The 26,925-nt window shown below is 35.7% G+C and overlaps 2 protein-coding genes, 1 long non-coding RNA gene and 1 pseudogene across 7 annotated transcripts; 2 read left to right on the top strand and 2 right to left on the bottom strand.

Annotated features, from left to right (window-relative positions):
- The first annotated feature begins 1,777 nt into the window (after positions 1–1,777).
- LOC147566294 (L-Ala-D/L-amino acid epimerase-like) lies at positions 1,778–10,617 on the top strand. 3 transcript variants are annotated; one of them, XM_086652787.1, is made up of 7 exons: positions 1,778–2,284; positions 8,246–8,356; positions 8,794–9,010; positions 9,126–9,459; positions 9,879–9,940; positions 10,060–10,132; positions 10,341–10,617. In XM_086652787.1, coding segments are annotated over exons 1-7 (1,305 nt in total). In that variant the 3' UTR covers positions 10,342–10,617. The 3 variants fall into 3 exon arrangements, with proteins under 3 accessions (XP_086508913.1, XP_086508912.1, XP_086508911.1); XM_086652786.1 differs by having other exon boundaries at positions 10,337–10,617; XM_086652785.1 differs by lacking the exon at positions 10,341–10,617 and having other exon boundaries at positions 10,060–10,149.
- On the bottom strand, positions 5,774–7,048 carry LOC147566295 (uncharacterized; annotated as a pseudogene).
- A 1,243-nt stretch (positions 10,618–11,860) lies between the features above and the next one.
- On the top strand, positions 11,861–14,472 carry LOC147566293 (putative glutamine amidotransferase GAT1_2.1). 2 transcript variants are annotated; one of them, XM_086652780.1, is made up of 4 exons: positions 11,861–12,167; positions 12,841–13,607; positions 13,772–13,981; positions 14,094–14,472. In XM_086652780.1, exons 1-4 carry the CDS (start codon positions 12,080–12,082, stop codon positions 14,319–14,321), a joined length of 1,293 nt encoding a protein of 430 aa, XP_086508906.1. In that variant the 5' UTR covers positions 11,861–12,079; the 3' UTR covers positions 14,322–14,472. The 2 variants fall into 2 exon arrangements, with proteins under 2 accessions (XP_086508906.1, XP_086508905.1); XM_086652779.1 differs by lacking the exon at positions 11,861–12,167 and adding an exon at positions 12,500–12,699.
- An 832-nt stretch (positions 14,473–15,304) lies between these two features.
- LOC147566292 (uncharacterized) lies at positions 15,305–16,991 on the bottom strand. 2 transcript variants are annotated; one of them, XR_015237409.1, is made up of 4 exons: positions 16,865–16,991; positions 16,218–16,353; positions 15,768–15,876; positions 15,305–15,672 (listed from the first exon to the last, which is right to left on the bottom strand). It is a non-coding gene; the product is annotated as an uncharacterized LOC147566292 (long non-coding RNA). The 2 variants fall into 2 exon arrangements; XR_015237408.1 differs by having other exon boundaries at positions 16,754–16,983.
- Between the last annotated feature and the right edge of the window lie 9,934 nt (positions 16,992–26,925).

The raw sequence follows: 26,925 nt of genomic DNA, 5'->3' as shown, positions 1-26,925 counted from the left end.
AGTAAAAAACACAACCGTTCAACGAATTTTTAGATGATTATTATGGTTTTGATAGTGTCTTTTATTGTTTATTATTAGTAGCTTTCTCAGTGTGGTTATGAGCTCATTCATTGTGACTTATGTCATCTAAACGGACGGAAACAATGTGTCACTGAATCACATTTTTAAAAGATAATACTGTAGGAGTTGAAGTATCCAAGGAGTTAGATTTTTTTTTGTTGAAACATCCAAAGAGTTAGATACTTAATGCTTAAATTACAACACACTTCAGAAAAATAAAAAACACTTTCTTCAAATAAAAAACACTTTCTTCATCGTCTCGTCTTTATCGGTGACTACCAATTCCTATGACAACCTCAAATCACCATAGGCACCACCATGTTTAAATCTATCCCTCTCTCTCTCTCTCTCTGAAAGCACCTAACATTATTTTTATAGGCGCTTTACTACGATGAAATTTTGAATGTATCACTTATGGGTACGATAAGCGTTGCTATTTGCTAGTACCAATCCTTGCCCGTTAGAATTCCCAACTCAATTGAGGACACTTAAAGTGTATCAAAGATATACCTGTTCACAATCAAATTATACGAAAATATCAATACACATCCGTTTCGCGGGAGCACATATACAAATTGAATTCCTTTATTGTACGATACAAAATTAACTTAACCTTAACATAGTTAGCCCGAAAGAAGATTTTTCGGCTTATATTAAAACTACTGCCTTTTCGTGGATTGGGACATTTGTAGATATTTGAAGATTCTCAAATGTCCGAGGCATCCAAATCCAGACATTTGAGAATCCTGAAATGTTTGAGGCATTCAAATCCAGATATTTGACAATACTGAAATGTCCGAGGCATTCACATCTAAACATTTACAAATCCCCGAATGTTTGTGACATTCAATTATAGACAATATGTCCGCGGACTTTGGTAGACTTCATAGTTTGGTGGATTTTGTGAAAGATTTGGGACAAATTTGGAGTCCAAAATGTCTTTACAAAAACAAGAGACATTTTGTCCATGTACTCAAAATCCATAAAATGCCACTGTATTAAATAATCAATATCCACCAAATGTCCATCAATGTCCACAAATATGCACAGATGTCTATGAAAGTCGAAAAATATATTTTTGAAATGTTAGTACAAATATATTATTTCATGTGATTAAACAATAATATATTAAAATAATAAATATCAACTAAATGTCCATCAATGTCTGCAGATATTCACAAATGTCTACGAAAGTCCGAAAAATATATATTTGAAATGTTGGTATAAATATATTATTTCATGTGATTAAACAATAATAATAATATTAAAATAATAAATGTCCATCAATGTCTGTAGATATTCACAGATGTTTACGAAAGTCGAAAATATATTCTTGAAATGTTAGTATAATATATTATTTCACGTAATTAAACAATAATAATAATGTTAAAATAATAAATGCCCATAAAATGTCCGCAGATATTCACAGATGTCTACGAAAGTTAAAAAAAATATATTTTTGATTAGTACAAATATAATATGCATTACACATTTTGTCAATGGATTCAAGATGTTGAAATATTTCAAAGACATTTTATCTACAGACTCAATGTCCAAATGTCTATAAAGACATTTTATCTATAATAAATCACTCAAACCATTCATTTAAATCAGCCAACTCCCACCCGACCTGCCAAATCTCAAAAAAAGACAATTAATCAGTTTCATTAAAAAACAAATACCCAAATACCGAAGGAAACAAAAATAAGTACAAATTATGAAGCCGATTAGGTCTTCAGTTCTCTGTTCATCATCAAACCCTTTCTTCATCTTCTCTTCTTCTTCTTCAAGATATCTAAAATCTTATGATCCCAATCCCAAATCCAATAACCCAATTGTCACCATTACTGGTAAAGTTAGTTCATCATCAACAGTTGTTTCTAAGATTACTGCAAAAATGAATTCTGGGTTAAAAAATTTCTGTCAAACATTTTCTGTTGATGTTCAGCAAGCTGAAGGAAGACCATTAAATGTTCCATTAATTGCTCCTTTTACAATTGCATCTTCAAAGCTTGAAAATGTTGCAATTAGGGTTGAATTAAGTAATGGGTCTGTAGGTTGGGGTGAATCACCCATTCTTCCTTCTGTTACTGCTGAAGATCAATCAACTGCTCTTCTTAAAACCAAGGAAGCTTGTGAGTTTTTAAGAAAGAGTCAGCCTATGACATTGACTTTGGTTCTTAATGAAATTGGTGAGCTTCTTCCTGGACATCAATTTGCTTCTGTGAGTACTCTCAATAATTTTTAATTTATATTTTGGTTGTGGGTTTGTTAGATTTAAATTCTTAAAGCAGTACAAAAATTTATAATTAAATATGATTAAATTTGAAATTTGGGTATTTTTGAATTAGGTGCTTAGATTATTGCTTTTTGTTTGAACACCAATGAAAGAAGGAAGAGAAAAAAAGAAGAGAAGAAATTTGTTTCTGTATGTTATTTCTATTGAGACATTACACTTCTTATATAGGATAGTTATATCCTTATTGAGAAAAATATATCTAGTAACAAATAATGTGATAATATATTGGTGATTTGTGAGCAAGGATATCAAGAATATATGGTAATCAAGAATATACGGTAATTAATCCATTACCATATATTCTTGATTTTAGTAACAAATGTCAACACTCCCCCTCAAGTTGGCGCATATATATCACACATGCCCAACTTGTCCACAAACTTTTTAAGCACTTGATTAGATACGCTTCTGGTGAGTATATCAGCTGGTTGGTCTTCAGATCGAATCTTTGGAAGTTCTACTGTCTTTTCGTCAAGTTTTTCTTTAATGAAGAACCTATCAACCTCGACATGTTTGGTTCTATCATGTTGAACCGGATTATGAGCTATATCACATGCTGCTTTGTTGTCACAATAAAGTTGGATAGGATCTTCTAGGGGGTACCCTAAATCCTGTAAGAGATTTTTCAGCCATAGTGCTTCGCAAATACCTAAAGCCATTCCTCTATATTCTGATTCCGCACTAGAACGTGCAACAACATTTTGTTTCTTGCTTCTCCATGTCACTAAGTTTCCCCCTACGAAAGAGAAATATCCTGAAGTTGATCTTCTATCATCAACTGCTCCTGCCCAGTCAGCATCAGTATAAATTTTGATATCTCTTTCATTTGTATTTTTGGAGAATAAAATTCCTTTTCCCGGAGCAGATTTAAGATACCTCAAAATTCGCATAACAGCATTCATATGTTTTTCTCCTGGATTATGCATGAATTGACTGACGACACTTAGAGCATATGCAAGATCAGGTCTTGTGTGGCCGAGATACATTAATCTTCCAACAAGTCTTTGGTATCTCCCCCTGTCGACAGGCACTTGATTTGTCTCAATACACAATTTTTGATTTTCTTCTAATGGAGTGTCCACTGGTTGGCTGGCAGTCATACCTGTTTCTTGTAATAAATCTAATGCATACTTTCTTTGGGATAAAAATATTCCTTTATCACAACGAGAGACTTCAATTCCCAGAAAGTATTTCAAAGGACCTAAGTCTTTCATTTCGAATTCCCTGGATAAGTATTCTTGCAAAGCCTTCATTTCTTCTGGATCGTTGCCAGTTACTATCATGTCATCTACATAAACAATAAGTGCAGTAATCTTTCTGTGTTGCCTTTTTAGAAATAGTGTGTGATCTGAGTTGCTCTGTCTGTATCCAAATGTTGTCATAGATTTGGTGAATCTTCCGAACCAAGCTCTAGGCGATTGTTTTAGTCCATATAACGATTTCTTTAGTCTGCACACCTTCTGTTTTTGCTTTTCAGTTATCATGCATCCAGGTGGAAGATCCATATATACTTCTTCAGATAGCTCACCGTGAAGAAATGCATTTTTTACATCGAATTGTTGTAATGGCCAATCAAAATTTGCAGCTAAGGATGATAGAACTCGGACAGTGTTGATTTTCGCTACAGGTGCAAATGTTTCAGTGTAGTCAATCCCATATGTTTGTGTATATCCTTTTGCAACTAATCTGGCTTTAAAACGTTCCACTGTACCATCTGCTTTATATTTTACGGTGAAGATCCACCGACATCCAACTGTCTTCTTCCCGGTAGGAAGATCTACTAATTCCCAGGTTTTATTCTTTTGTAAAGATGTCATTTCTTCATTCATTGCTGCTTTCCATTTAGGATCAGTTAATGCTTCCTGCACATTGTTAGGTATAGCTACAATAGATAACTGATTGACAAATGATTGATTATTTTTTGATAAACGATGAGTAGATACATAGTGACTCATGGGATATTTTACTTTACTAGACAATTGAGGTTCATATAAAGTTTTTGGCATACCTCTGTTGACACGTTCTGGCAACTGTCTCCGGAATGGCTCAGGTGTCGAAGATTGAACCTCCTCTCGCAATGATTGACTTTGTGTATTGATAGGAAAAATCTCGGACTCGCTTTCTGGAACTGTTTGTCTTTCTGGATGCCCATTATCATAATGATTCAAGACTTGATCATTTTGTTCTGGTTCATTTTCTTCTGTATTCACTGTGTCTAGCAAGTCATCACCATTCACATCTGAATTTTGATTATGTTGATCCAAATGACCTACTAACTGGTCAGTAACTTCTACTTCATTGTTCTCAAGGTCACACGTATCTTGACCACTTAATTCTAAATTGCCTACCATTTGGTCAGAAATTCCTACCTCATTATTCTCAAGATTATATTCTAAAGTCTGAATTTCCTCAAAACACTCCCCCTGAGATTCAGACTTAGCAAAATACATAGTTTCTTCATTAAAGACGACATCTAAAGTAACAAACATGTGTTTGGTGGGAGGATGGTAACACCGGTAACCCTTTTGATGAAGGGCATATCCCACAAAGACACATTTTAGAGCGCGTGGCATTAACTTACTTTCTGCTCGGGTGTGAACATAAACAACACAACCGAAGACATGAGGAGGTAAATTAGATACCGTTGGAGCAATAACTGCATTAGCAAGTGTCTCAAATGGTGTGCTGAAATTAAGAGATCGTGATGGTACACGGTTGATGAGATATGCAGCAGAAAGAAGAGCTTCTCCCCAGTAACATAAAGGCATGTGAGCCTCAATCAAGGAAGCGCGAACAACCTCTAATAAGTGGCGATTTTTGCGTTCAGCTACACCATTTTGTTGTGGTGTTCCTGGACAGGTGGTTTGATGAATGACGCCATTAGAATCCAAAAAATTCTGAAGTTGGGCGTCACGATATTCACCACCGTTATCACTACGTAACACCTGAACTCGAGCATTATATTGTGTTTCAATGGTTTTAGAGAATTTTTGAAACAACATGTTAACATCAGATTTAGACTTCATCAAACATAACCAAGTCATCCTAGTACAATCATCTATGAAAGTAACAAACCAACGTGTCCCTCCTAGGCTGGGGATTTTTGAGGGCCCCCAAACATCAGAATGAATTACCATAAAAGGAAGGGGACTTTTATTCAAAACCAAAGGGTATGAAGTGCGATGACTTTTCGCAAGTTCACACACATCACATTTAAAAGAAAAATCATCTAAATTTGTAAATAAATTAGGAAATAACTTTCTTAAATAACCAAATGAGGCATGACCGAGTCGTCGATGCCATAGCTTTATTTCAGTTAGTCTCTTATGGGAATTAGTGGTCTCAACAGCCAATGCATGTTGTAGTCGATTAGAATGCTCTGACTCCAAATCCAAATAGTAGAGCTTCCCCTTCTTAACACCATAACCAATCGTCTGTCGAGTCTGAATATCCTTAAACACACAATGATTAGGCCAAAAAATAACAATACATGATAAAGTAGAAGTAATTTGAGAGACAGACAATAAATTATAATCTAAAGAAGGAACAACTAAGATAGAATCAAGATGTAAAGTATTAGTCAGAAGGGATGATCCTTCCCCAAGTATTGAGGTGGTATGCCCATTGGCTGTGGAGACAGATTTTTGCGAGGAAGATCGAAAGTTTGTGACTTGTCCGACATCAAATGTCATATGATCAGTTGCTCTGGAATCAATTATCCATGCATTATTAGGAACATGTGAAGAGGTGTTTAAAACCGTACCTTCAGTTGTAGTAGTGGTGATTAATGCGGAAGACGTTGAAGGTGTGTGATCCTGTTTTGTTTGAGCAATAGCAGCAGTAGAAGGCCTTTTGGCGTTCCGATGCTTTGTAGGATCCCACCAGTCAGGATAGCCTATAAGTTCAAAACAACGATTCTTCAAATGCCCTGTTTGATGACAATGAGTACATTTCAAGTTAGATTTTTCAGAATTATGAGAATTTTTGTGGTTGACGGATTTTGACCGATCTTGAGATGATTGTGGTGGTCGATGTTGTGAAAGCATAGCAGAAGCATCAGAAATGTCACTATCTATATTTAGAGTTGTAGCTCGAACCGATTCACGACGAACTAATGAATAACATGCCTCCAAGCTCAGAGGAGGATCATGTCGTAGAATTTCACGGCGAAGCTGATCTAAGCTTTTATCTAGTCCTGCAAGAAAAATATGAACCCGAATCCGTTAAATGGATTTGTGGTATATTGTCACATCATCTGGGTCTTTCATGACCACTTTATCACGGTGATCCAGTTCTCTAAAAATTTCTGTGAGTTCGCCATAATAGATAGAGAGAGATCTAGACCCTTGTTTAGCAGAGAATGCCTGTTGATGAAGTGAATAGACCCGTATTTCATCATTACCATCAAAAAATGCAGTAGAGAGGGTTTTCCAAATTTCTCGCGCAGTAGGTATACGAAGGTAACGTTTCATGATATCAGGAGACATAGACATCAAAAGCCAGCGTTTCACTTTTTGATTTTCAGCATACCACTTATCATAACCTTTATCAGATTCAGTAGGTTGTGTAGTGGTACCCATGATGTAAGCCAATTTTTCTCGTTCAGCAATATGCATTTCCATTAGTTGTGACCAGATATCATAATTTGTTTCAGTAAGTAGAACACCAATATTAAAAGCACCTTTTGACTGAATAACAACTGGGATATGGGAGTCACTCATTTTTTTTTTCTTATATTTTTTTTTTCTCCCTTTTTCTTTTTCCTTTTTTTTTTTTTTTTAATATATGGTGGATATACTTATTAAATCAAGGATACAAAGAGAAAAAAAAATTACTAAAGAAAATACAATGGAGAAAGAAAAAAAAAATAAACTATTAGTTGAACTCTGAAGATGGTAAGGGATAACTCTGCACAAGTTGAACAATATCTTCTGAGTTCCTTTTGTATCTTCTTCTTTATGTTTCCTTTTTTTTTTTGAATCTCTTTGAAGGGATTTGATTGATATTATGGTCTTCGAAAGAAAGAAAAGAATCTGGTTTTGGTTTTGATATAGAAAAGGGTTAGGATTTGAGTTTTTTTTTTCTTTTCTTTGAATAATACTATGGAACTATGATTTGGAGGGTTTTTTTTTCCTTCTTTTTTTCTCATAGTAAACTTGGCTCGGATACCATGTTTGAACACCAATGAAAGAAGGAAGAGAAAAAAAGAAGAGAAGAAATTTGTTTCTGTATGTTATTTCTATTGAGACATTACACTTCTTATATAGGATAGTTATATCCTTGTTGAGAAAAATATATCTAGTAACAAATAATGTGATAATATATTGGTGATTTGTGAGCAAGGATATCAAGAATATATGGTAATCAAGAATATACGGTAATTAATCCATTACCATATATTCTTGATTTTAGTAACAAATGTCAACACTTTTGTTATCGAAAACTTGAAATATGATTGAGATAGATCTCATAGAACCTAAGTGGAAATGTGATTCCACTTAATGAATCTTGAAACAAGCTAAGAGAACAAAGCAAATAATGGGTGGTTCAGTTATAATTCATTGCATTTCAGCTGGTTAGAATTTCGGCCGTTGGCCCCTTGAGAATCACTACTATGTTTCTTGATCATCGGCAGCTCACTCCTTTCCGCTACCATTCGTTGTTTGTCTTTGATTGCATAGGGGTGGGGAAAATGCCCGAGGGCCTGAAATATGTCCCTTTCACCTGAGACGGTTTAAGCGTATAGTGTTTATGATAAAATCCATGCATATTTTACTGATTAATAGATTATCATGGTTTTTGTTTCACTGTCTACTGTTTTTTATCAGATTCTTATGCTCAAAATGACTTTTGTAGTTCTCATGTAGCCGTATCTTTTGATTGAAGGTTAGGGCTGGGGTTGAGATGGCGTTGATTGATGCAGTTGCAAACAACATCGGCTTACCATTATGGAGAATGTTTGGTGGTGTAACAGACACCATAACCACTGATATAACAGTTTAGTCCTTCCTTATGTGTATTAAGTTTGTATTTTACGTGTATTCAATTTGCAGGTGTCGAATCGAAAACCAATTAGAATGAGTGGAGAGTACCTAGATATCATATTTTTTGGTTATGAGTGGGACTATTCTCACACGCCTCCTTGCATGTGGTGTTATATGAGTCCGCTCTTGTCCTGTCGGTGACGTGGAGCACGTGTTGCAGCTGGGCTATCATGTGTGGGCCTAGCTCTGGTACTATACTAAGGTTGTAGATATTAATTTCAAAACTAATTGGCAACTTGTTGGGAGTACCTGGATATCAATTTTTTGGTCATGAGACCTCCTTTTGCCCATGTGGGATTATTCTTAGGACATGTTATCTCAAACTTCCGGATAAACAACACTAGCTTCCTTGCGTTCTATTCTTCTTGTTTTTTGTACTTCTGCGTGCAGATTCCTATTGTTTCCCCAGATAAAGCTGCTAAACTGGCTTCAAAGTATCGCAAAGAAGGATTTAGCACCTTGAAGCTTAAGGTTGGAAAGAATCTTGATGCTGATATAGAAGTTCTGAAAGCTATTCGAGTTGCACATCCAGAGTGCTCGTTTATCTTGGATGCAAATGAGGGGTATACCGCTTCTGAAGCTATCAGAGTTCTTGAAAGATTACATGGTAATCGAAATTTAAGAACCTCTTGTACATACACCTCACTCTTCATTCATTTATATCAGAATTTGGTTATTTATATAATCAATGATCAAGTTTTATTGATATCATTTTGTTGCAGAAATTGGGGTTACGCCGATTCTATTTGAGCAACCGGTTAATAGAGATGACTGGGATGGTCTTGGTCATGTAACTCAAGTTGCGAAACAAAAATACAGAACGTCAGTAGCTGCGGATGAGAGTTGCCGAAGCTTGCTTGATGTTCAGAAAATTATAGAGGGAAATCTAGCTGATGTTATAAATATCAAACTTGCCAAAGTTGGGGTTCTTGGAGCTCTAGAAATTATTGAGCTTGCAAGGCAATCTGGCCTGGACTTGATGATCGGTGGAATGGTCGAGACTAGACTTGCCATGGGCTTTGCTGGCCATCTGGCTGCTGGCTTTGGATGCTTCAAGTAATTATGGACTCTCCCTCTCTCTGTCTCTCGAAATTTCTTAGATCCCTTTTTGCGCCACGTATATGAACTCCCTTGAGTCTGAATGGTCTGAGTCTGAATAGTCTGATTCTGGCTCGTTTTCGCTAGGCTACGAAGGTCATTTCAGGTTGGTTGGGACAACGGTCTCTTGATTTAGTCTTGTCTTATGTCTGACTCAAATAGACCCAAATTCAACCTGAGACAGCCATTCCAGATGAGTAAGACACACAAATCAGACGAAAAACAAGCATCTTAAGTTCTGTCTCTGAGTCAATTTAGACATCGAGTCAAATCTTAGATATGAATTTGAAAAAAGAACAGATACCACCTTATTAATTTATTAAAACATTTTACCTGGTTCATGAAATAGGCATTAATTTGGTGCTTAAGTTTTACAGATTCATCGATCTAGATACACCCCTTTTACTATCAGAGGATCCTGTTGTTGGAGGTTATGAAGGTATCTTCATTTCTACACCATATTACGTAAATTATTTGTTCTTGTATTTCGATATATAATTCAATTTACGTACGTTAAAGAAATTCGAATTTCTAGCTCAAGATTTTTTGTTTGTCTAGTTTCTGGTGCTGTTTATAAGTTCAGTAATGCCAGAGGCCATGGTGGTTTCCTTCATTGGGACAGTTTTAAATGGTGATTTTTCCCCTCTACTTCTATTTCATGCTTGTATATATATATATATATATATATATATATATATATATATATATATATATATATATATATATATATATATATATATATATATATATATATGTGTATGATTCACCAATAATATCATAATTCAAAATGAATATAAAGTTTGCTCATTTCTATTTCACTTTCATGAATTACTAGACAGATCAAAATGAAATGAGGAAAACACAGCAACATGGGTTGTGCTTGAAAGCAGAGATGGTACATAGAAGTTAGCCCCATTTGCAAGTTGGTTCAACTGGGATCTTTCCAACTTTATTAAGAAGTAATAAAAATAGTTTTGGTGTTTTTTTACAAAGACTAAAGTAGTTATGAATGTTCCATATTGTTCTCCTGTCATATATATATACAGGACGGTATAACCCATGCTCGCCAAACACGGGCAGTTCTATCAAATGCTTAATCTCAATTTTTGGTAACAAGTTTGGGAGGTTTAATCTTTACCTTTGAAGAGAGTTTGAAGATAAGTTTCAGAAAGTATAATTTCAATCATTTCAGATAAGTTTGGGAGGTGTAATCTGTGTCATTAAATAGAGTTTGAAGATAAACTTGAGAGAAATCTCAACCTTTCGAAACAATTTTAGGATGCTTAATCCTAACCATCCAAGAAAACAAGTATATTCCCGAAAATATACACTAGCCTAACTATTGAATAAAAAATGTATATTCTACAAAAGATGCCCTACTTCAATTCTTGTACTTCTTTTTTTGTTTTTCTTTTTTTTTGTTGAAATCCAATTCTTGTACCTACTGTCTATATAATAATAAGTATTGGAACTTAAAATATGGAAAAAATAGAGAAGGATATGCATCAAACTGGGATTTGACTAGAGGGATAAGCATATTTGCTATTTATGGTATGATATTATCAAAAATTAAAATAAAATCTCATGGGTTATCTAGAATTTGGTTATAGTTTAGCCCCTATCTAGTGGGACATTTTAAATCCAAATTTAAAGAAAATTTTGAAATCAGTTTTAATCACATTATAAATTTATATACACAAAAAAGGGTCAAAGTCAATACAAATTAAGTGATTTTCCGAACAAATCGTTTTGCATGAGACTATTTTTTGGATTCTCGAAATAAATCATTTTCGCATGGGATTGTTATCTTGTTGCTTTAACATAACATAAATAACCCTATGTATTTTACTGTTCTACTTCATGCAGCTTTGTTTGTATTACGTAGAAAAACAAACATAGTCCTACTCATTTGTACATCCTCCTTACTAGATAAACAATTAACACATTAATAATATATTTGTGTGAAGAAAAAACAAAAATATAAAAGATAAACTTATTAAACTAAAGTCTTAAATTTATATATATTATCTTTATTGTAGGCCTATTGCTACCGACCCAAACTCAAGAAAAGAACATCTTCATACTCCAAACTCATTACTCGGTATTCATGTCCGTCTCTTTCGCGAAATAACTCAATTTGACCGACAGATATGTAGTTTCTATTTTAGGATTATCCCATCCGACTCCAATTTAAAATTTGACATTACCAATAGGTAACTATACCTCTCAAATTGCATGTTCTAATCTAGTCAACGTTGACTTGGCTTGTTTAGCTATTTAGGTGTTCTGGTGCTGCAACTATTATTTAGGGCAACCATTTCAACAAAAACAAATACTATAGAGCAACAACTTCCTAAATGTGTCACACTAGCAACATTAGAAGTACGTGGATTTAGGTGGCGCCTTTAAGTCAAGTTATCTCTATCCAAAATTGACAAACTTCCTCTCTAAAAATTGCTTATAAATTGCATTAAAAGATCAAAATAGAGTTAACAAAAAACTCAGCAATAGTATACCTCTCAATCTCTGTCTCAAAACCTTTTCATTACATACAATATCCGTAATCAGGTGGTTCCCCATGGCTAATGATCTTTCCAAAATCTTTCCTAGGGTTCTCATAGTCTCTAGACGAACGGTTCGGAAGAACAAGTTCGTTGATTTTGTAGGTAAGTAGTTCTCCCTTCTCTATCTCTTTTTTGTTATGGCTATATATGGACTATAAGAATAGTTTCTTATCTCAATAAAATTTAACAAAATCCCTACGAGATCCATGACTTCCCGAAAAAAAAAAAATCAAGTCAGCCACGTCAAATTAAAATCTTCATGTCCCCTACATTTTCTTTGATACCCCCAAAGCACCAGCCAATTTTATTTTAGGAGTTAGAAAATTAGGAGAAGCTTTCTTTCAAAATAGTGGATGGATTTGCACCCCCAAATTAGGAGTATTACCATTGACCTATTTTCATGCACATCCTCTAAATCATACCCAAGCATATATTCACTTAATCCATTTTCAATATGTGAGTTCTTCATTTCTAAATTAGGTTTGTCATTTGTGTGCATTTATGTCATTCATGAGTAAACATAAGTAAATGCTTACTTGTACAAACATGGCTACAGATCTCTCCTCAATCCTTCCTAGGGTTGTTATAGTCTCTAGAAGAACAGTTAGGAAGAACAAATTTGTTGATTTTGTAGGTATATATATGAATCGTCTTTTTTTTACTTGTAATTCAATTTATGACAAAAAGTTGAGAATTACTCCATTCTAATCCAAACCCATTTTTTAAAATATTGTTTTTTTTGTGTTCTTGATCTGAATTTTATGTTTTTTCATAGGTGAATATCATCTTGATCTTATAATAAATTATGGAGCAGTACCTGTTATTGTTCCAAGAGTAACAGGAGTTCATATGTTATTAGAAAGCTTTGAACCAATTCATGGTGTTCTTTTATGTGAAGGAGAAGATATCGATCCATCATTTTACGAAACCGAAATCTCTGGTCTTTCTAATGAAGAATTAGAAGAAGTAAGAAGATTACATGCTAGTGATACGGCTATTGATCGTGAGAAAGATTCGATCGAATTAAGTTTAGCTAAACTTTGTCTTGAAAGAAATATACCTTATTTAGGTATTTGTAGAGGGTCACAAATTCTTAATGTTGCTTGTGGTGGTACCTTATATCAAGATATAGGTAAAGAATTATCGAAAAAATTCAAAGATTATGGCGAACAAGAAGATAATAGTGATCGAAAAAATGAATCTGTCATAGTTCATATGGATTATGATAATTATGATGGGCATAGACATGTTGTGAAAGTTGTGAAAAATACCCCATTAGAAGATTGGTTTAAGGAGTCATTGGGAGAAGATAAAATGGAGATAATGGTGAATAGTTATCATCATCAAGGTGTTAAACGATTAGCTCAACGTTTTGTTCCAATGGCTTTTGCTCCTGATGGATTGGTTGAAGGATTTTATGATCCGGATGCTTATAATCCTGAAGAGGGTAAGTTTATAATGGGGTTGCAGTTTCACCCCGAGCGAATGAGAAAACCTGATTCTGATGAGTTCGACTATCCTGGTTGTCCTTCTGCTTATCAGGTAATACTTATGAAACCACTATTTTACGTTACAAACCGATTAATTGTTGTGTCTAGCTAGCAGTTGTTGAGTTGGTTTAGAGTCTTTAGAACAATCTTTTTTTGGCTAAATCTGCCATCACATGATAAACAACACACTTCTTTTAAAATATCTGTTTTGGGCAGGAATTTGTGAAAGCTGCAATTGCATATAGGAACAAGTTGAATGTTCTAACATGTATACCAAAGAGTGTAACAACACTTGATAAAGAGATGGAGAAGAAACGAAAGATCATTGTTCGAAGTTTTTCGATTGCTAGAGACATGTATGATTCCAGGCGTGAGCTACCAATATCAAAAGAGTCAGAACTCGAAGCAGGAGCCGAATTTCTTGAGGTACAATACATAAATTATATACTCCATAATATAGTACTGTTTTAGGGTAATCCTCACATGAATACCTCGAATGGTAAGCTTTTCTAATCATCTTGTAATTATGGGTTAACAGTCAAACACAGCATTGAGTAAACAACAAGAGAATAGATTGAAGCAGATGGGTGCAACAGTAAGGAATGGATGTTCATTCTTAGAGAAATTGAAGATGAATGAAGAAAGAGAATGGATAGCAAGGAACATAATGGGGAAGATGTCAATAGAACAGTTATCTGATCTTATGTCTTTCTATCATATGATGGGTAAGATCAGTTCCGAAATTTTAGAGAGGAAGATTCAATAACTAGTAAGTGAAGTTTTTTTTTGTTTACAAGAATGAAGTTGCTTCTTGCAAACACCATTGATTGTTATAATGCATGGGATTTTCAATTGGATGTCGATGATTGTCCATAAGTGTACCTTACTGGAAATATTTTGGGTTTCCGACCACACAAGAACTATTTGTATTTTGCCCCGTAATCTCCCCCCCCCCCTCTCTCCTCCAACCACTATTCTGACCACAGAATAACTATTTGATTTTTGCTATAATGAATAATTTTGTTTGATTTTTCATGGAATTTGATTCATGGCAAGTACATTCAATCGTCAAATTTTAGAAAATTGTGACAAACTCCAAAGTGAAGTTTTATAGGCAATGTCCAAATATAAAAGGAGTAATTTCTAAAAAGGTCAAGATAATATTGAAAATGAGTAGAAAAACACAAAACATTTGGAAATTATTATTCAGTTAAAAAAGTGTGCAAATACTAAAATACCCCTTTTTGTCGTAACTAAATTCTTTTATTTTTCTTTAAATTTTAAATTGATATAACTTTTGTTTGAGATATCAGATTTTTATAAAAATTATATATTTAGAAATGATTTTTCATTAGCTTTCTAACAAGATCCACTTTCAATATTTTTTTTCAAAAAAAAAACTCAGAAATCCTTTACGTTTTTCTGCAAACGTGTTTGCAAAAATCTGTTATGCAAACGTGTTTGCAAAAATCTGTTATGCAAACTTGTTTGCAACAATCTGTTATGCAAACGTGTTTGCAACAATCTGTTCTGCAAATGTGTTTGCAAAAATCTGTTCTGCAAACGTGTTTGCAACAATCTGTTCTGCAAACGTGTTTGCATAATGTAAACTGCAAATTGTGTTTGCAAAGCTTTGCAGAATATTATCTTGAGTTGCATATCTTGCAAACTCGATTTGCAAATCGAGAATATAAACTAAGAGGATGTGTCTATGAAATTTTGAGTTTGGAATTGATTTCATCATTCATTATATAAAACGTAAATGTTTTTGAATTCAACAAGGAAAAAATCTGAATACATCATTTGAACCTAGATCTTGATACACCCATTACTAATTTTCATATACGAACTTTTTCAACCATAACTTCAACTTAACTAACCAATCTAGCCAAACCATTTATCGAACGAGCGAATGTCTAAATACCTATATTCTCTACACCAATTGATTAAGAAACTTGTGAACCAATATCATCATCACGCAAATATAAACATTTGAAGTACGTTTACAAGCATATGTCTCTAAACAAAGTCTTGGGACATTAAGAATCAACACTAACGGATTGATGTTGTTTGGAATCACTACTTTCATCAACTTTAGGTCTAGTGTTGATAAGGACCTGCAATTTCAAACAAGTAATGAGATTCAGAACTAAGCTTATCGTGTAGTCAAAATTGAGTTAATAAATAAAGTAAGTATACCCATATTTCTCACCTTCCTAAGCATGGTGTTTTCATTGATCAAAGTTGAAGAAAAGCGAGCCCTTTTGCTGCATCCAGAGCAATCTTCATTCTAATAGACCAAGGCAATGTAATGCACACCTCTGCAGAACATAGAAAAAGAATAAATTACCCGAGCAAATATTAATGTTTAATCAAGTCGTCTGTTGTCTTCCAGCATTATTTCTAAACCTTCTTAAGTTGACTCTTCAGTCTCATTAAAAGATTTCATCTCTTTTAAAACATCAAAGGAAATTAATTGAACCAAGTTGCTGGATTGACAAACTGAAGATTTGGGCTCTTGCAAGAAGCCGAGATTAAATTTTGCCGGATAAGTATTATATCATTTACGTTTTTTATAGGATGATCTTTATTTTGTGATTTTTATTGTTTGCAAGAATAAGAGCAAACCACATAAATCGAGAACATGAATTTGGTCACTTACTTCGGAAAAGGTGTTTTTCCCAGCTCCCACATGCCATAAATTCATAAACTAGCAACCTGTGATCATCCTCCCAATAGTAGCCAATGAGTTTCACAAGATTTGGGTGACTGAGTTGCCCAAGATAGTTGACCTCTTCCTGAGTGAAAACCAAAAGTATAGCGAGTGTTAAAAATCAATAGATACCCTTTACAATCTTACTTGATGTTCTACTAAATTCAACCTGAGAATCCCCTAATTTGGATTACCAAAATGTTTGAATTTGCCAGGAATGTTAATCAGAATTGATTCGCGAAAAAACTCATTTGAGACAGCAATAAAAAAAGCCTTTCAGGCATTTCGTCAAACACCTGATGAGCTATGTTGGTATAACCACACTTCCCATATGCAAGGTCTGTATTTATAAAATCAATAGAAGAACACTAAGATGGATAATAAGCCCAGGTTAAAGATGAAGATAATACTTACTAGGTTAACAATAAAGAAGATGAATGTTAATATGAAGGTTAGATGATGAACAAACGAAGAAAATACGATACCTATATAGTCAGAACTTCGGCAGAAAAAATTTGGTAGATTACTTCAAATAAATCGAGCAATAAGAGAAGATGAAGACTTAGAACAACATATTCATCAATAGAGAAAGATACCATGACGGAGAAGTTGCAAATCAGTTGGAAGAAATATCCATCTAGGGTTTCCAACGAACAAGGTAGAGAGAGGAAAGTTTCAATCGAACCAAGTAGAGAGAGAGGAAAAAATAAAAAGGATAATTTTGGTATATAGAGAAAACTGTTTTAAATTTTTGACCTGAATAACAATTAACCAAATTATTTTTAACCTAATATGTTATTAACCCTAATAATTTGATAACTAATGATTAATAAAAAAATTAAGTAGGCTTTTTTTGTTATATTAATATCTTTTTGAACTCAAATAGTCATTTTCCCATATAAATATGTTAAAAGGTAATGTATTTTTTACCAAAAACTTGGTCAAAATAAGTTGACCAAATGTGGTTAGTGTTGTTTCTCTGGTTATCAATCGATAAGTCGATTTCTCTCTGTATTGGCTTGATTTAGACAGAGTTTCCTTTCTCTAACTTATAGAGAGATAAACTATTAAAGAATAATGATTTATCAATATTCCTTCTTTCGGACTAACCGAGATAGATGTTAATGTAGTCGAGGCAAGAATAAATTCTCTTTCCTTAAGACATTTTACACCCCCGTAACAGTACCAAACGTTAGGGTGTATGCCTTCGGGATACAACGAATTTCCTTTCAGAGTTTTAAGATGGTACTTCTATATTCTGAAAGCGGACGAACCTTTGTTAAGTATTATGAGCTCTTGGACTAATGCAGATGATCTTCTAGATGCTTCGAAAATTCAAACTTCACTCGAAAACTTCTTTCTTCCTTTTCTAGATATTCTAGGCAAACCAGAACCTCTAGAAATACTTTCCAATCAGATATTCTAGGCAAACCAGAAACTCTAATTGTTATAAGGGAAGAGAAGAAGAGAATGAATTGAATTGATGATAAATGAAGTGGGTTTGGTGGGTTTATATAGGAATTGAATAGGTACATTAGTTTGGGACACATCTTTTGAGTTTTGGGGACAAAACCCTTAGTTTTTGGGACACAACTCTTAGAAATGAGTTGGTTAATTAACTGGGATTTCGGGTGAGTTCTGGGCCATCAGATTTGGCTAAAAACCGCGGAGTAAACGCCAGCCCTTAGATGGCATGCGATCTGTACCGAAATTTGCCCACTGAGCAAGCCAGATGGCAGTTAGATGTGGGATCTCGCGAAATCCCGAATCTATCCCGATACAAAGTGGACGCGCGCCGTTGGATCTTGCTGATCCAAAGCGTCTGGCGGATCCCACTTCTGTCCCACTCACTTCAGGCGCAACTGCCAGATCCCGGGTCAAAAACTCGGGTGGAACGCGAGCCGTCCAGATCTGGACGTGCTCGCTTCGCCCAGATGGTCCCCAATTTAACTTTGTCCCTTTTGACGTTTTAGTACCTATTTCAACCGAATTTCGTCTAAACTTTAATCTTGAATTTCTCATTCATCCGGAATCGGATTTGAGTGATTCTTGGCTATAAATTGAAGAGCTCGACGAGACGAACGCAATGGCGCATTCCGTTTCTTAGTTTGACGAGTCGGGTCGAGCCAAAATCGGCTCCGATTCCAACAATTAGTGGCAATGCCAAAATTTGAGGGTGTTTAACTTTATCGCTCACCTCATCCGTTTGTCTTTCCGGTCAATCAAATGACTGCTGGAGTTCGGCCAGCAAGATGAAAAATAAAACCAATTTCTACTTTCTCCATCTGTTGGGAGTTCGCTTCTTCATTTTGTATACAGGCCAAGAGACGAAACAATAGCTGGTCCAATAACTGCTTCAGCGACGACAATAGCTATAACAAAAATCGAGAAGATGTCGGGGGGATGGAAAGATTAGAGTTAATGAGATTGATTTACCGATGCAACTTGTTTCAGATCTCTTCGATTCTCCGCCTTAAAGGAGCAGCAACATATGCAGCTTCAAGAAAAAAGTTTCCGCCTTTACTTACCCCTTCTTCATCTAATATCCACCGGACCTTCTTCTCTCTACCACCCGGTTCTATCTCAACTTACTCGGAACGACCATCTACTACCGATTTATACTTGATAATCTTAGGAATGGTTTTAATCTTGATTGGGTTGAAATCAATAATTTGGGATGCTTAGGGTTAGATCATTATTCTTGTCCTACTCTCTATTTTTGGTTTGTTTTGGGTGGGTTACCCATTACCATGAATTATGAAATTGTCCAAATTTTATGGCTCAACTTCTCAAGAACAATGGTCACACAGTTTTACCACAATATGTAAGTATTTGATAAGCTTGTTTTGTTAGGATTTCATTCCAAAACTTAGATAACTTTCTTAGGTACTCGATTGCCTATATACATAGATTGTGTCAATTATCTCTGTATTGTGAACCACAGGAATCTCTATTCTCTCATTCTTGGTTTAAGTATCTTGAAACTTTGAGCAAAGACCCCCTTGAAGAAGAAGAGGAGAAGAAGGAAGAAAAAAAAGATAAAGTGGCAGACCGAACTCCCGCGTCTCCAGAAGAAGAGAGAAGACAAGAAAAGCATGAAGAATATTTTTTTTAATCTATGAAGGTCGCAGCCGGAGATTTCCGGCCTGCGACGACCTAACGACATCAATTGTGTCGTTAGGTCAAACATTGAAAGAGGCATTGCCTTCTATACACACATTACCTTTAAGTATTTTAGGGATTGCCTTTAGCAAGCTTGCCTTTAACAACTTTGGACATTGCCTATAAAATCTCCCAACTCCAAAACTATAAAAGGTACCAAATTCGATTACCAGAGGAGGTGGAATCCATAGTTTATTGAACTTGGGTTATTAAAGGTATAAATAAAGAAATTTAGTTGGGCTTTAGGCCCGTAGTTTAGTTGGTTTTTGGTCCGGTCTTGTGAGAGCTTTAAGTTTGACCATTATCGTGCTTATCAAATCATTAATGTGTGTATTGCCTTGTAATGTGTTTCTACTCAAATTGCAACCAGAAAAAAAAGAAATTTAAAAAACTTTTGGGCCTTAGGTTGAATAAAAACTGAACAAATTTCGTTACTGTTCATACTCAACAAGGTGCATACACTGTGATGGCCATATGCCATATCATAAGGCTAGCCATGACGTCAACACTTGGTTGCCCAAGTGGTTGAAAGTGTTGAGATAAACTCCAAAACTCTGTCATTAAGTTCGATTCCAAGAGGAGGTGGAATCCATGATTTATTAAACTTGGATTATTAAACGTGTAAATAATGTAATACGTTTCTCGGACTTTAGGCCTCTTTCATGTTGTTGGACTTTAGGCCTCTTTCATTGTTAGATTATTCAGACACCAAGAGCGTTTATAGGTGCCCAAAAAATAATTCCTTGCCTTTTTTCTCTTCAGGCCTTCTACATTGGGCAGTTTGAGGGCACTCTGATTGGGCCTAATTTGTGTTGGGCTTGAACAACACAGAGGTTAGTCTGAGGCGCTCAAACCACTCTAATCCGTGGAGCTCAGACCGCTCATTATGAGGCCCTCAGACGGCTCAATCCGACACCAGGAGCGTGTATAGGCGCCCCAAAAATAACTATTGTCCTTCTTCTCTCTTCATGGCTTCTAGACTAGGCCCTCAGACTGGGCTTAATCTGTGTTGGGCTTGAACATGCCACGGACTTAGACTAGTCCGAGGTGCTCAGACTACTCCATTCCATGGGGCTCAAACTCTCATTCCTAAGTTCTCGGGCTGTTCAATCCGAGGGCCTCAGACTGCTTACTCCGACACCGGGAGCGTCTATAGGTATCCCAATTTTTTTTTTTGGCATGCTTCTCTCTTCACGCCTTCTAGACTGGGCCTAATTTGTGTTGGACTTGAACAACGAAGACTTAAGCCATTTGAGGCGCTCAGACTTTTCCAATCCGCATGCCTCTCGGACTACTCAATCCGAGGGCCTCAGACTTCTCAATCCAAGGCTCAAGAGAAGGATAGGCTAAAAGGAAAAGGATGGGGCGCCTTTAGAGGCACCCTTAAACACTATTTTTTCCTGTCACATGGAACCCTGATTAGCACGATCACGCATGAACCAACAGACAAAAACATTGTTCTGAAGGGTTCATGGTTGCCATTTTAGATTTTTCTTTTTGTTATTTTAGATTTTTTTTTTGCCATTTTAGATTGAGAGTATGTTGGATACCTGTGAAAATCAGGTTGGAAAATCAACTTAGACTCTATCTACTTAGTCCGTTGTTTGATTCAACCAAAAGAGTTTTCAGTCCGTTGTTTGATTCAACCAAAAGAGTTAGATAACCGAATTCCCTTAAGAAAAAAGAGTTATAAAATCAAGTCAAATATTTTCCCATCGAAAACATGAGAAAGTCACTTTCTCACACTTCTTTTTTGCGCACACTCTCCTCCCCTCCCTCTCTTACTCGACTCTGCTCTCCCCTTGCTCTGTTATTCCCTCTCTATTTTGAAGCTCTCTTTTTCCCTCCCTCACAGGCTTATTATTGTTCTTGGAGATCCTTGTTGCAGCTATAGATACTACATACATAAATCGGTCATGAAAACAGTAATTTTGAAGCTTTACTATGAAAGAAAACTGTTCTTCTCAATTGGTTAAAGGTTTCCTTGCTGCAAAACTAGATTTAAGGACTTCATGGTTAATTAGTGATCAAAAGCTAGATTCCTCGGGATAAATTACATATTCATACATCATTTACTTACTGCAAACCCATCCAGAAATCATGACCATCCTTTCTCCAATTTCAAAAACAAATTAAATCTCCAGCAAGTTATTTCCCAGAGCATTAAAGTATTAAACCAACAAACGTTGTTGGATTCCAAGGAGAAGAGGAAGAGGAGGCCGGTACTTCACATTTCAATCTCTACTGACACAATTGGATGATTATGTTACTTCTTTGGAGATTTTTGGGTTTTTCCCTCTCAAATCTAGGGTTTCGATTTTGATGTAGAAACGCAGCGGAATTAAAGAAGATGAATAAACTAAATAAGAACGATAAAATAAAGGCTAAATAACTCTAAAATACTCAACTTTATTAAAACTTCAAAGGGGTTTCTTTTCAATCTGAGAATAATGGACAAACTAGATATCCTTTTATAGGATTCTGGACTTTCCTAGATAGACTTGAATTAGACTTTCCTAAATAAATAAAATACTGCAACTTCCTAAATAACTAGACTCAAATCTGGACCTTTCCAATTATTGGAAATACTAAAATAACATAATTTCCTAAACCTAAATTTTCTAATAATCATACTAAAATTGGGACTTCCTAAAACTACTCTCCATAGCCGGATGGCCCATGGCCCGGTTTAGTCATGGAAAAAGCCTCCACGCCGGGTGCCCCTGCATCAGCATCCCCTTCTCTCAAGAGGTTCGTCCCGACCCGTTTTTGAAGAGAATGTAGTTCCTCCGATCCATCGTCAATTGGTAACAACGTCACAATCTTCTTTTTCCACGGGAATTCATAAACATTCAAACGACCACGGTAAGTAGCATCGACATCAGATTACCATGGTCGTCCCAATATGATGTGGCATAAATCCATATCTGTGACATCACAAGTAACTGTAGACAAATAAGAAGAACCAATAGAAAGATTAATAGTACACATTCGATCAACCCGTGTAGTAGTACCCGACTGAATCCAAGCTGTTTTATACGGATTTGATTTGGGCAGTGTAGAAATACCCAAGAAATTGACAAGTTTAGTAGAAATTAAATTCTCTACACAACCATTGTCAATTACAATAGTACATACTTTATTCAATACTGTTCCCCGTGTAACGAACAAGTTCTTTCGTTGAGATAAAGTCTTCTCTAAAGGTGTAAAAAGAAATCTTCGAGTTAGTAACATAACTCGATCACCGTTATCTGGAATAAGATTAATACGTTCCAGTTGTTCTTCATCTGAATCAGAATCTGACTTTTTTTCTACAATATTTGCTTTACCGCGGGAGGGGCAAGCATTAGAACAGTGTCCCGTTTCATAACAACGATAACACTTTACTGGTGGAGGTTTTTTATAAGGATTTTTGGCTACTATTTTAGCACCCTCCTCTGGTTGTTTTGTTTGATCTAATTCATCCGGTAAAGTACGAATTGATTGACTTCTAGTACTGTGTCCCCGGAAGATGGAACGTGAATCTGATTCAAAAGAACGAGCCACACTGATACATTCAGAGACCGAATTAAAAGACCTTAGATTAACTAAATCTTTAATATCATTCCGAAGTCTGTCTTTGAATTTTTCCACTTTCATTGATTCTGAATCGGTAGATTAAGCCTTGTAATTAGTCGTTGGAATTCCGAAGCATATTCCTCAACTGAACGTCTTCCTTGACGACAACGTAAATAATCAACACACAATTGGTTCTCATAATCCGGAGGGAGGAATCGTGAGAACATTGATGGTTTCAATTCTAACCAAGAAGAAATAGGAGAAAGGTGTAATAAACGACGATTTTCGGATTCCTGTTTCCACCAAGTAAGAGCAGTTTTAGATAAGTAACCAGTAACACAACGTACCTGTTCAGGACCTTCCACTTGCATAACTGATAGGCCTAAAATTAGGTCTTTCCCCAAGTGTAGGGGTTAAGTTATAGTATTTAAAATAAGATCGAGTATCGTTCCAAAGGACAAGCTATTTTACCTAAATCTCGAATTAAAAACCCCCTTTCAAAAATTTGATTTGATTTGAAAACTACTTAAAGAAAGAAAACAATACTAATAGACTAATAAGAATGAAATCAAGGTGAGAAAAAGAATTTAGGGATTTCGATTTCACCACATAAATGGACTACTTAAGACAAGCATTCAATCAACAAATTACATTTTGTTTATAACTCAAAACCTAGCTTAATGAACTAATTAGGTTTCGGATAATATTCTTTAATAACACAATTCAAAATCAAGAATATTTGATTGACTATCATATAAAACTAAATTCCTACACTATCATTCATTATTTAAAAAGCATATCTCATCTAATAATTCAATAAAAGCATGAAATATCTAATTATAATGCATGAATGATAATAAGGTTATAGAATCAACATGAAATGACAATCAATAGGCATTGAAGCTCAATATAAGGATTCATTGATTTATAACATATCTCAAAATAAGCCCAAATATGGGTTTCCTCTACACCCTAGATACAAATTTAGCTACTCATGGAATCTAAAGTAATATTCATTGAATTTATAAAATAAATGGAATTACAAAAGATTAATGGAAAGAAATCACCAAGAATGTTCAAACTCCATATTCCCATGTATCTCCATTTTGATATCCAAAACTAGCTCCAAATGTCTCAAGAATATTACCCAAACTCCAAATAATAGCTTATTAGAAGATAAAAGAAGAGAAATTTAGAAGAGAGATAGAAGAAGAAGAGATTTTAGAGAAGAAGGTAAGAAGAAATTAGAAGGTTAGAAGAAGAAATTAGAAGTGGAAAGAAAATGTAGAGAAGAGATAAAGGTGGTAGAGAAAGTAGAAGAAAAAAATGGGGGGCTAGGTTTTTTAGTTTAGAAGAGGTAGAGAGAAAAGGAGGCTAAAAGAGGAGAAAATGGTTTAGGGTTTTACTACTACGAGGAGGAAAGAGAGGCTAAGAGGAGAGAGAGAGGCTAAGAGAGGATTGAGAGGGTTTGCAAGTCTAGAGAGAAATGAAAGAGGTGGAGATTTATTTATAGATGGGTTGATGGCTAGAGTTTTAGGAGTTAATTGGGAGAAAATGGGAGAAAGAGGGTTAAAATAGGAAGTTAGGGTTGCTTTCTACTCAAGAAATGATTTCTTATTGGTTGAACATAAAGTGAGACAAAAAGGAGGGGCATTTCTGTAAATTCAGGGACTTAAAAGTGGGAAAAGAGGGGACCACATGTTGCTGTCCGGTTTGTGCATCCCACCAGCCAGAATGGTGCCCGAAAGTGTCCCACCAGTCTACATTGTTTGACTCCAACTTTGACTATGCATATCTCACTCTTCCGGACTCCGAATTGACTTCCGTTTTCTCCTACGAGCTCGTCTCGGACTCTACTTTTCACTCGTCACTGACCTTGTCCAAATTTCCCAGAATACCCTTGTGTCCAAAAGACCAAAATGCCCTTCAAGTAACTTTTTCTCATTTTTAACCGTTTTTCACACTTAACTCCGCAAAAGACACCTAATCATAAAACCAACCATTTTATTATAATAAAGACTTGATACGAACTAACTTGGCTAAATTAAACGACTCAGATGGGACATTTTCATGACCCATCAAACATCCCCAAACTTAGATTTTGCTAGTCCTCGAGCAAAACAAAATAAAAGAAAAACCTAACTCACTTTCGGAGGAATTCCGGTTGCATTTAGCCTATGCAACAAGCCGTTAAACCCCTAGGTTGCTGATGTGGCGTTAAAATACCACATTAAGATCACTTAACTTGGATGAGTTAGTTCGTTTCGGGTTTTATTTCTAATAATTTATGTATTTTTCTTGTTAGGAAGCTTATTTGGAGTTTGGCATTACATTCGGAATAAAACGAAGCAATTCGTCACATTTTCGTCTCATGTGGAAGAGATCGGAAGGAAAATAGCACCAGGGGTATTTTGGTCATTTTGGTGAAATCAGAGGTTCAATGGAAAGTGGAGTCAATGGTGAATCCGGTGGTGAAGACGGAAGTCGAATCGGTGGTCGGACGGAAAAGTTATGGAACAAAGAAGTCGAGGGACATTTTTGTCTACTTTGGAAATTAGAAATGTAGAAATATATGCTGAAGGCACCCCTTGGTTGCTAATGAGATACAAGGTCCAAAGCCCAAAGTCCAAAGCCCAAAGGCCAAGAGTCTAAGAAAGAATTGGAGAAATCTATAAGCACCCCTCTCTTATGTCTCAAGGGTTGGAAAAAAAAGAAGAGAAAATCTGAAAAAGGGGGCCAGACTTCATCTTCTCAAGGAAGTTTAGGGTTTAGAAGAGAGGGAGAGAGAGAAGAGAAACCGCCGGCCATAGCTTGGCCGGCCGGGGAATGCAACCAGCAGCTTCACGGGTGAGAAGGATAGGTCGGAACATCAGCTCTTCATCTCGGAACAGTAGCTCTCGGGTAGCACATCACAGCAACCGAGAGGGAACAGAGCTTTCATAGCTCGGTATTGGAAGAACAGCCCGTGAAAGCTGCTGTGCAACTCGGGAGCATCTCGGGAGCAGCTTCAAGCAATAGGTAGCTCGGGTTTTGGTCGATTCTTCAAGGAGACGGTCGGGACTTGCTCGGGAATTGAAAGGGAAGCTTCAGCTCGGTCGGAACAGCTAGGGGACGGTCAGGACAGTAACTCTTCTTTGGCCGGACCTTCCTAACTTGGCCGGAATCTCTCTTCCATTTAGCCGGATTTTATAGGTGTTCCGGCCATCAATCGGGTTGGAAACCTTAGGGCTTTTCATTGACATATTATTGCCTTGATTTTCTTAGTGTTTGATTGTGATTTGGTTGCCAATTCCTAGTGAGAGAAAGCTTGAAGCTAGATTTAATGGTGGATTTTGTTTAAGGAAGAAGATGATACTGGCTGATAAGGGGAGGTCAAGTTCTGCTGAGAGGACACCCATTGTATACTGTTAAGAGGACCCCTGCATTCTGTTACAGGGAGATCGACAGCACTTCAACACATATATTTCCCGTCGATCTTAGTCTCGCGCCTCATCGGAATAGGGAGATTCTCACCTTAACTCGTGTCTTTCTTTGTCTTCTTCCCATTTATTATTTGTATCGCCATGTCTAGCTAACTTTTGTATTCGGATACTCGTGATACATGTTTTGATGTGACAAAAGAGTCTTTATTGCTTTTAATGATGACACTTTCCGGATTCTAGAGCGTTCATGTTATAGAATTCGAGTAATATAAAGAGTTCGTTGACCAATCCAAGTAAGTGGGTGAAGTTAACTAACTTTTCATGCTCATAGATTATTCGTATTAGTCATTATCGATCGTGTGAATCGAAATATCCCTCTCACTACATTCTTGCTCGACTCTTATCCTGAGTTTCTCTCACCTTTTAGTCTAGTTAGTTTTTCTTTGTTTATTTATTTAAAATCAATCCAAAAACTCAATTTATTATCTTTTCGTTTTTAGTCTGAGTTAGTGACT

The sequence above is a fragment of the Eschscholzia californica genome, unplaced genomic scaffold, assembly GCF_041429995.1.
Source record: "Eschscholzia californica isolate CP2 unplaced genomic scaffold, dmEscCali1.0.p SCAF_1, whole genome shotgun sequence".
Taxonomy (NCBI): domain Eukaryota; kingdom Viridiplantae; phylum Streptophyta; class Magnoliopsida; order Ranunculales; family Papaveraceae; genus Eschscholzia; species Eschscholzia californica.
Note: the sequence above shows the minus strand (reverse complement) of the source record. Positions and strands in the feature narration are given on the sequence as shown.